General features: G+C 41.8%; 1 protein-coding gene across 1 annotated transcript; it reads right to left on the reverse strand.

The window, feature by feature from the left end:
• Window positions 1-645: 645 nt before the first annotated feature.
• Window positions 646-4,516, reverse strand: LOC308371294 (uncharacterized protein; the record flags this gene model as incomplete). The annotated part of the gene is made up of 5 exons (XM_080846139.1): window positions 4,481-4,516; window positions 2,330-2,356; window positions 2,169-2,207; window positions 917-1,040; window positions 646-823 (listed from the first exon to the last, which is right to left on the reverse strand). Exons 2-5 carry the CDS (start codon window positions 2,343-2,345, stop codon window positions 646-648), a joined length of 357 nt encoding a protein of 118 aa, XP_080702265.1. The 5' UTR covers window positions 2,346-2,356; window positions 4,481-4,516.
• Window positions 4,517-10,854: the final 6,338 nt, after the last annotated feature.

The raw sequence follows: 10,854 nt of genomic DNA on the forward strand, positions 1-10,854 counted from the left end.
AGTGGAGAGGAATCTAGGCATGGTGGATTAACGTTGTGCTCAAGACTGCTTAACACTGACCATGTAGCCTACAGTTCAGGTCATCACAAGATAAAATAGTTTAGTATGTGTGTCTCAGGGAGTCATAGGCTTATGTTTTCGTACTTTTTCCCCGTTTCAGGCAATGGAGAAGAATTGGCTGAAGTCAATCGAAGATGGCTTAAAGAAGGAAAGGGACCCTAGAATCGAGCAATCCTTTGATATTCTTGAAGGGAATATTCCTGATGATGTTCTCTTGAGGAAATTAGATTTTCACATTATTCTGTATCAACTTGGTTACTGTGTGTATGAGGGTTGTACTTGGCCTTTATTTTTAATAAAGAATCCGTCACACCCCATCAGTCATGTCTCTCCTCCATCATGTGTGTCCTCTGATGATACAATTTTAAAAAATAATTAATGTAAGTGGGGGTTTCATTAACTTGTAACACTCTACTGGAATAAACCCTTATGTGAAGCTGTAGAAATAAGTGTTGAAATTAATTTATTTCATTTCAGGCCCAGCTAGCTAAATTATCAGACTAGTTAAATCAAGATGCCAAGTTCAATACACTTCCAATTCAATACACATACACAGAGATGTAGAACATCTAGTTATTTTATTAATTAACAACAACAAACAACAGATTTTTTTTTATTATTGTTAATGTTTGCGATGTGTGTGTCAACACACTTTTTAAAAACGTCAACTACCACCTCTACCATTCCTGGCCCCAAGGTGTGTGTAAGGAGTCCAAAATCCTCATTTGAGCACACCTGGTTGGCGAGGTGCTGGAGCTGTTGTCTGGAGGAAAAGATAAAAACATAAATTCAGGATAAATAATGTCTATTATACCTGTCAGACACCAGATATAGGATGTGGAATATTGCAAATTACTTGAACTCCGTGGCTCTCCCTGTGGCCACAGTGGGGTCTAGAGCAGGCAGCATGGCCACTTCTTTAAAATCAATGCTCCCGGCAGCCAGAGCACCGACAGAGGAGCACAGGTCCTTGGCTTCGCCTTAACAAAAATGGGAAAGACATATCATGACACGAACACAGTATTAAATTCAGATTTGATGCACATACCAATGTGACAGTGCAACACTTATTGACACTGGGGTGTAATAGTTTGGAGCTGGCTTTCTGAAGTTCTTTCTTGATATCAATTTATGTAAAAAGTGCCGTTACAAGAATAGTGTGTAGAATTGAACTGTACCCTCTGACAGCTTTGAGCAAAGTGAGGTGACTCTGGTCACTGGGGACGGAGTCACCCCGACCTCCTGCAGCTGCTGCCTGAGGTCTTATTCTCTTCTTATTCTTATCAATCCTCAGGAGAGCAGTGAGGGTGTTAATGGACATGCTCTCAGGAGGAACAGTCCTCCTCCTGATCTCCTCCACCGTTATCTGGTATCTTTGTAAATATAATTTCTGAGATTCACACTCAAAGTCAATGTTTCAACAATATGATTTGTAACAATCATATTAGGATTTCATGTTCTTTACATATGTGACTGGTTTTCCCAGATTCCATCACAAATGGAGCATCAGGGCTGGATGGGGCAGTAGGGCTTGGTGGAGCAGCAGGGCTGGGTGGGGCAGGAGGGCTGGATGGGGTTGGGGCTGGGGCGGAGGCTCCACCAACCAGTGGTGACTGGTGGAAAATTAATGATTTTGCAGATGGCCCTATAAAGTCAAAAGAAGTAACCAAATTTGCTATGTGAGTAGATGGACATAGATGAACTAGTGTTATAGTACTCGAGTCCAGTCTAGAGACCATTTTCTGCTTTCTCTGTCTCGTCTCTGACTGGAACCTTCAAAAGACTTGGTCTTGACTTGGTCTCAAGAAGGACTCGAGACCAACAGATTTTATTTAAGTTCAAGTTAACAAATATATCCAATTATCCATTATCCATCATTAAAAATCAATTTAAATAAAATAAAAAACATAGCAAAATGTTGATGGGCATTATTTGAAAATGACATCCCATGGTGCTATACAAAGACTTTGCCTTAAGTCAGTGAATAAATTCATAGTTTTTGTAAATTAATAGATGGACAAAGGAAGTGGGTTGATATATGACTCCCCCCATGGAGAGGGCATGGATTGCTGTTCCGCCAGTACATGGCAAGATAAAGAATAACTTACCACCTTTTGCCACCTGCAGGGCCTTACGCTTCCGTCCTACTGTATAAAGACATTGCAATTAACAAAGTATTTTTGGGGGAATTATTCTAGTCATTGTTAAATGTCAGTGTGTGAGAGCGAGCTTTTTTTAATCATTAAAGTATGTCTAGGTTGAACCTTACCCTTCCTGGGCGCCATTTCTTCATAAACTGAAAGAGAAAGGCAATATGAGTGTGATTAGTATTATCACATAATGTTAGGCATATGCAATGTTAAAAATAATCTGGCAGATTTATTCAGGAGGCCTATCTGTATGAGGAGGCATGAGGACAATTTAACTTTATCACTAAGGGATATCATGAACAATACAGGTATCTAAAACCAATTGGCTGCCTGAGAGTTACCCTTATTCCAAAGCAGCCTGGAAGTCAACCAGTCTCATCATCGAGTGCCTCACAGGCACCCAAAGCCAATTGGCTGCCTGAGAGTTACCCAGTGTTAGTAAGCAGCCTGGAAGTCAACCAGTCTCAACATCAAGTGCCTCACAGGCACCCAAAGCCAATTGGCTGCCTGAGAGTTACCTAGTGTTAGTAAGCAGCCTGGAAGTCAACCAGTCTCAACATCAAGTGCCTCACAGGCACCCAAAGCCAATTGTCTGCCTGAGAGTCACCCTTATTCCAAAGCAGCCTGGAAGTCAACCAGACTCAACATCGAGTGCCTCACAGGCACCCAAAGCCAATTGGCTGCCTGAGAGTTACCCAGTGTTAGTAAGCAGCCTGGAAGTCAACCAGTCTCAACATCAAGTGCCTCACTGGCACCCAAAGCCAATTGGCTGCCTGAGAGTCACCTCACAGGCATCCAAAGCCAATTGTCTGCCTGAGAGTTACCCTTATTCCAAAGCAGCCTGGAAGTCAACCAGTCTCAACATCGAGTGCCTCAAAGGCACCCAAAGCCTATTGTCTGCCTGAGAGTTACCCTTATTCCAAAGCAGCCTGGAAGTCAACCAGTCTCAACATCGAGTGCCTCACAGGCACCCAAAGCCAATTGGCTGCCTGAGAGTTACCCTTATTCCAAAGCAGCCTGGAAGTCAACCAGTCTCAATATCGAGTGCCTCACAGGCACCCAAAGCCAATCGGCTGCCTGAGAGTTACCCAGTGTTAGTAAGCAGCCTGGAAGTCAACCAGTCTCAACGTCATTTGAAAGATAACCACTAACCATTAACAATCACTAAAATACATATATACAGTAATTAATCACTTAAATACATATCTACAGTAATTAATCTTACTTTATAGGCTTACTGTTACCTAATGTTTTAACCAGATTTAGCTAGCTAGCAGGTTGAAATAACATTACCACAGCTAAATTAGATGTAGCTAGCTAGCAGGTTGAAATTAAATTACCACAGCTAAGATTAGCATAACGTCAGCTTTCTGATGAAACCTGCTATCCACCATGTTGGCCAAAATGAGATTAAACATCAGAGTGGACCAAAATCGGACAGGGCATATCCTGATAAAACCCGCTGTGTCAATCTTAATTTTGTGGGGTAGCAACGACACAATAAAGAAAAATGCTTAATCCTTTCTTCTGAAATATGCTGTGATGAAAACTGCTATATCCCACTTGGGTAAAAGGTGTAACCAACATTTAACCAAAGTTGTCGCAATGAAGCCTGTCATGTTATAAAGAGTTATAAAAAGTGATCTGATTGAGTCATACTGATGTTATGATGAGATCTGGCATTTTACAAGCCCTTTTAAACCTGCTATATCCACAAAATATATGTTTATATACAGAATAAAAACCTCTCCCCTAACTCTGTCCCAAAATGCAACATTTTGATCAAAGTTGCATTTGTTGATTAAATCCAGCACACATCTCTAAATGAAATACAATATTGATGGTACAAGTCAAATTTCTCCATTGCCTCAGATTGCCTCCATTGCCTCTCTATTAAATCAGTTTTTTGTCTTTCCTGAAAAAAGGTGTAAATGCACATAGCAGGTTTCATCAGGAAGCCGACGATAATCTATCTTTATGTTAACATATTGCATGGTAAAGATAACATTAGCCCATTTTATACAGTGATTAATCTACAGTAATAAATCTTACTTTGTAGGCTTACTGTTACCTAATGTTTTAACCAGATTTAGCTAGCTAGCAGGTTGAAATGACATTACCACAGCTAAGATTAGCACAATCTATCTTTAAATATGGTTAACATATTGCATGCTAAACATAACATTAGCTGGCCCATCTTACATGTACAGCCCTAAAGCAAACACAATGAGCCATTTCATGTTTAAAATAGAAATATATTAGCTACATACCTTTGTAAAGTTGGAGCTTTCACTCGTTGCTGAGAGGTGGAATGAAGTTGGAGCTGGAATGAGAGCACTATACAGAAAGTTTGAATTTGGGCTTCAAGTGCTTGGATTGGACCAGAGGTTTGGGGGCGGAACCAGAGGTTTGGAGGTGGGAAGCACATTGATTGGATAAGAGTTTTGGGGGCGGAACCACCTTCCAGGCAGCCGCTACCTGGCAGTCGAAGTTGAGGGCTCAAAACACCATTGAGCGTTGCAGGGGGTTACCCATCCTGAAAAAGGGAGTGAGACCGCCTCACCACCCGTGTTCATGGATCCTAGTGCCTACTCACACATCCACACACACAACCACACAACACACCTAGGCACAGGCACTGCAAAAGGAATCACTGCAAATGCATACTGCACATTACCACTCTAAATGCATGCAGTGCGCGAAGAGGAGGACTCAGATCTAGGGACCCGCCCCGTGGAACAGCTGCAACACTCTCTGTGGTGTTCTAGGGAGGAGAGGGGATAATAATAAAAGTAAGATAAAAGCAACACGCTTAACCTAGCTCACACCTAGGTTTACGGTAGGTCAAACAAACAAAACAAAAACTACAAAAGGCAAAAGCTGAAATTAAACAAAATTTGTAACAAGGCAAAGCAGCAGTAGCAAATCTCCTGAAGAAAGAAATCTATACATTAACATCTATTATGTACAGGGTGATACACAATAAGCATGTCAGGAATTTATCATGCATACAGCAACATTGCATCATACATCACGGACCAAACAAACACTGGAAATAGGGCTCCTGGCATCTCCCAACCAAAACCTACATGAGCATGCAAACGTATTTAGAATACATGTTACACAGACATTCAGATCAGCGTACAACCAAGCATTTCAATCCATTAACAAGAGCTACACAAGGAGTTTACCTTTACCCGTATTCCTATCTCTCTGTGTTCGCACCAAGACCTTCAGCAGCGAACCGTCATGCTACCCGGAAGTGTCTGGTGAACTACAAACACCTGTTGCCAAACAGTACATTAAGGATCATACTAATGCTAAAAACGCTGTATGCTAAGTAGAAATACACCAGGAGCACATTACATACCTTCAGCAGCAATATCACGGAGAGCAAGAATGTGGAAACCCGGAGACCTCTTGTCCTAGTTTTTTGCCTTCCAAAGTAAAATTTCTATGATCACGGCTTTTGGATTGTTGTGTCTGAACAGTTATAGACAAGTTTAAAACCATTTCACACATGTTTTCGTGCTTTGGTAAGCTACACTATGAGTCTATATAGCTAGAATGGTTTTTAGCTCAAAACAGCTGGATGATGCATTTTTTCCAAAAAGGTGGGATTGGGGTGATTTGTGCCAAAGGGCCTGGGTTCAGCCACATGTTTACTTTTCAACCTGATTTTTAGATTGAGTCGATAATTTCCTAATTTTGGGAGGGGGTTGCGTTAAATTACACTACGTAACGTTAGTTACGTGAGGGCTCCTGCACACTGCCAGAGTGGGATGAGCGTGCCAGCTAAGTGACATTCGCAAGAATGAAGAGGTCTAAAACTATCTGTAGCACAGGGACGAAGGCAAAGAAAGGAAAAAGAAGAAGAAGAGGAAAAGAAAGCCAAGTATAGAGGAACGTCTTCTCATCTCTACCATTAAGGTGTCAAACGAAATAAATGTAGTATTGTGCATCACCTTACACCATTGCTGTCACTTAGGCTAGCTATAGCTAGCTAGCGACTGTTGCTTTGCTAATTTGCTACGTAGGCTATTACTAGCAAACGTAACTTCACTGATAACCGACATGGATGTAAATGTCAAAAGACCAGTATCTGGATAACGTATGCTAGTTATGAAAAGTACAGTTGCTGTTTACATTCATTATAAATGGCATAAGTTATGTTAAGTGAATTCACAACTAGCAGGTGCATACACACACAGTAACCATTTTGGGAATAATGGTGGTGTTTACCCTTCTGTACTGTTCCTCCCCAGGAATATACTAAAATGTGGTGCACTCAGGCAATTTTTGCAGAGGCCGGCACCTGCTTGAGAAAGGACACCTGATTCGCCTCCCTCTGAACTTTGTAAGTAGCCTACACAACTAGTACTATTGTTGCTGTTTTTCTTATTGTTATTATTATTAGCAATTATTACTTTCATAATCACATCACATTAATACTTCTAATTCAGTAGCCTAGTATTATTTATCATTGTAGCAGTGGTGGCAGTAATTGTTATTGATCTACTACAAGTTACATGGTCAGATAAAATGTATTTGTACAATTCAACTATGTGGTAGAATGATAGAAATGACCAAATGCAATTATATAACGAACAGCATGGATGAACTCTGTGTTTAAATACAACTGCAGGAGAAGGGACATCCAGTAGTACTCAAGGGGCCAGTAACACACAGGCCAGGAATGCACGAAAAGCAAGATTATCCGTACACGCTGTGATACAGCCGCGAATGATCACCATTCCTGGTCAATCGCGGACATTCCCCCGAAATATCCGTCTGCCGCATACGAACGGAATTTCCCGGAAACAGACCGGTGAGGGGAGGGGGGGCGATGTGTTTAGCATTCTCACCTCCCGCTGACAGAGGTGCGAAATGCTCTTATTAGCATATTGCAGTCTAGCCACACGCACCCTGCTGCAGCCATTGGTTGAAAACGACAAGGAATTGAATTAAAACGTCTTGTGATGAGACGGAATGAGATTCTGTCTATTAGTCAGCTTTCAACTGACAAAACGTATCCCCTCTCATTTACAGCTATTGCCCCATAAAAACGAAATTAATAATTTACTCGATAATAATTTAATTGATATTCTGTCTTTAGGGTTTTGCTCCGGGGTTATCACAATTCACCCTTCCGCAAACTCCGCCCCCCTTAGCAACGGTTGCTATATCAGTCAAGCATTCACGTTTCCCAGGTTCTCAGCATTGGTATGAATGGCGTGGCAACATGTTTTCAACCGTGTCAATTTCAGCTCTACCAAAAGAAATCACAAGCAATTTTTGGAAAAACGGCAAGATCTCAGATCGAAGCAGGCAAAAGGGTCTGCAATATGCTTATGAAGGCTACATCCACGACATTACATGCCGTGTTTGTAGACAGACAAATGAGTTCCGGATAGAGGGCAAAGCCTACAGGTCCCAATGTAAGAGGCAGGCGCCTCATAATTTTGAAGTTACTTGTCGGGACAATGAAGTACAAGAGCAGCAGTGCTCATGTACAGCAGGGTAAGTAACATTTACCACACATATGTTGCATTAAATCCGCATGATTACTTTATTTGTAACATTAAATCCATGTGATGGTGACAGATGCCAAATGTAAACATTCCCACCTGTAGCGCTCCAGGGTACTGTTCCCACATCAATGGCTTGTTCAACACACTTGACCTCATGCAAGTGAAAGGCAACCCTTTGGAACCTCAGGCCTCCACAAGTTTGCCACAGCAATGGCACAAACCAAGGGGTGCTAAAATAAAACCAGTGCCTGTGTCGTCTGTGGTTGCTGCAAAAGCAAAGGTCACTCGCAAACGCAAACCTGTGGACTGTCACTACACGGGAAACCAGTAAGTCTACATATTACAGTTCAGTAAATAAATACATCTTTCCAATAGCCTACAAATACATGGCTACATTGTAAACAGTGGAAGTTAGAGAATTGTGTTGTATTGTCCTTTCTCCAGGAACTTCGAAGTTACAGATGACAAACTGACTCTCCTACAAAGGCAGACAGGAACACCTAGCAGCTATTTGGTGAACAAACCTCCCTTGGACATCACTGTTGCATCAGGTAATTCACCATAACATGAAGTGGGTTAAAGCATTAAGAAAGAAAAAAATACACAGGTCATGACAATATGCATGTTGATGGATGATATTTAATACACAATAACAAAATAATCGATACATAACATATCACAACACATATATAATACAAAACATATATGGGACGGATCATATCATTTAACTGATGATGTGAGGCTGGAAGTTGGACAGCATACTGACCACAAACCAGATCTGATTGATATTGCTAAGGCGAGTAATGGGGATTCTGCCAGACACTATTTTAAACTTCTTTATCTTGGCAATGGCACGTTCAACATGAACTCTATGTCTGGCTATTTTGCTGGTAATTTGGACATCCGCATGTGGCATCTGCCTGTCTGCTCTGGCAAATGGTGGTATGTTGAGTTGGAGCCCAAGTTCCTCAACCTCCTTCTGTATGAGGAATCCTTTGTCAACCATCAAACCATCCCCCCTGTGAAGATAACAATGCAACCCTTGAGTACTTGCACTATATTACATTGGTTAAATATGTCCTTGTCAGATATGGTACCAGTGAATAGGGCAGAAACATACATGACTGAACCACGTGGATCACAGGCCAGCAGAGACTTCAGAGTGTTGGTTGACTTGTATGAGGAGAATGTCTGACTCTGTAACACCAATGAACTTGGTCTTTCAATCTTTAGTTCGGTACAGTCCAAAATGGCAAATGTATTTGGAAAGTCTTGTTTGAACTGGGCTGGCATGTTATCTGAAATCACATCTCTGTGTGGCCAAGTAGACAGCTGGCTAAGAGCACAATACATGTAGTCTACCCAGGTGTTAAATATTGTGCTCACACTCTTTAAACTGATGTGGAATCTGAATGCTAAATCCTTGCAACCATACCCTTGTCTGAATGTCATCAGTGTCAATAACAGCTGACTACGCAAAGGAAGGTCTGGTTTGCCAATGCGTTTTGGATAGGTCAATGGAATATGAGTTTGTGGTGTACTTGGATCATTTGGAATGTTGAAGAACTCACACCAAGGCCGAATCTCGATTCTTCCCCTTGCCCCTTTTGCTTTGTCTTTGTCTTGTCTTAACCCTAGCACTTGCAAGTGTAAGGGCCAAGGGCTGAAAACTTTCCCCTATGAAATGAGACGCCACTCGGTTTCGGGTACGTCATGCGTGACTGTATGAGCTATGAAACTAGAGATTTAAAAAAAAGTCTAATGAAGAACATGGTTGCAAATATATATGTATACAACTGTGTAGAGCACGAAACAAGACTGTCGTCATTTTTAAATTAATTATAAGCCAAAAATACTTACATGTAGTGTATCTAGCATGATAGCTGGCAAGCTACCATATAAGCCAATGGAGTGGTGGTATACGCGCTAATTGTATCCTAAAACTACCGTTTGAAAGCTTCAGTTAAGACCGACAATACTATGCATAGTTCGTGTAGCACATTTCAGATCAAACCGAGTCATTATAAACATATAAAAAGTTGTGTAGATAGCTTTATTCATGTAAAATATTCCTCGCTTCAAGCAGCCATTTTTTTTTTTTTAATTCCCGAGCTGGTTTCGCTGTGCGCTCTGGGATAGCCCTTGGAGGAGCAAGGTAGCTCTCCGATCAGCTTAAAAACGAGGGCCATACACCACTTTATCTTACCCCTTAATCTTGATCAAATTGGGTATTGAGACACCACTAGCTCTCACATGAACGCGCAACTTCAAGGGTAAGGGGAAAGATAAGGGGTAAGGGGAAGTATTGAGATTGGGCCAAAGTATTAAACTGCCCATAGGTGAATCCAGTGCAGTACTGGAAATAACCTGGCACTTCACTTTCCTGTACAGACTCTGGATTTAACCCCGAAGTAGTGTGTGACTGGAGTTAGCTTTTAAGTTGTTGGAGCTGGACATCATTTTGCTGTAGTTGTAGTGTCAACTTGGTTATCTCAGCCTTCTGAGTGGCCACCATGTCCCTCAACATCTGAAGCTCCTCGCCATGGTCAGTGGAGGGATGTGCTTCTGTAAACAACAACAACATTAAAGTAAACAAACTGCATATAAAATAACACATTTTCCTTCTGTCTGCAGCTTCCACTTTTTGAGAGACCAGAGAGTCCATCTGCCAGCAGTGATCCTTCAGATTTCCCTCTCCCTGAACAACCAGCAGATGTCTGCACAGTTATGACCAAAGACGGCATGCAGACCTACAGCACCTTGATCCTGAGCCGGTTCGAATCTGTGGCCCTCAAGCTTTTATCCTTTGCAGTAGAGGCAGCGAACCAGATGGTTATTGAAGAGGTGAGGATGGATTCAATGATGGCTGTGTAGAAGTCCACCATCACTTTCTTCGGCATGTTGAATCTCTTTAGCTGTCGAAGGAAGAACATCCTCTGCTGGGCCTTCTTGATTTTGGAGGTGATGTTCTCCGCCCACCTTAGGTCTTGTGCCATGACTGTTCCCAGGAATCTGAAAGACTCCACCATGTTAACTGGGGAGTCACACATGATGAGGGGGATGGTTGGGGCTGGGCTCCTCCTGAAATCTGCTACCATCTCTACAGTTTTTAA

The sequence above is a fragment of the Sprattus sprattus genome, assembly GCF_963457725.1.
Source record: "Sprattus sprattus genome assembly, chromosome: 10".
NCBI lineage: Eukaryota > Metazoa > Chordata > Actinopteri > Clupeiformes > Clupeidae > Sprattus > Sprattus sprattus.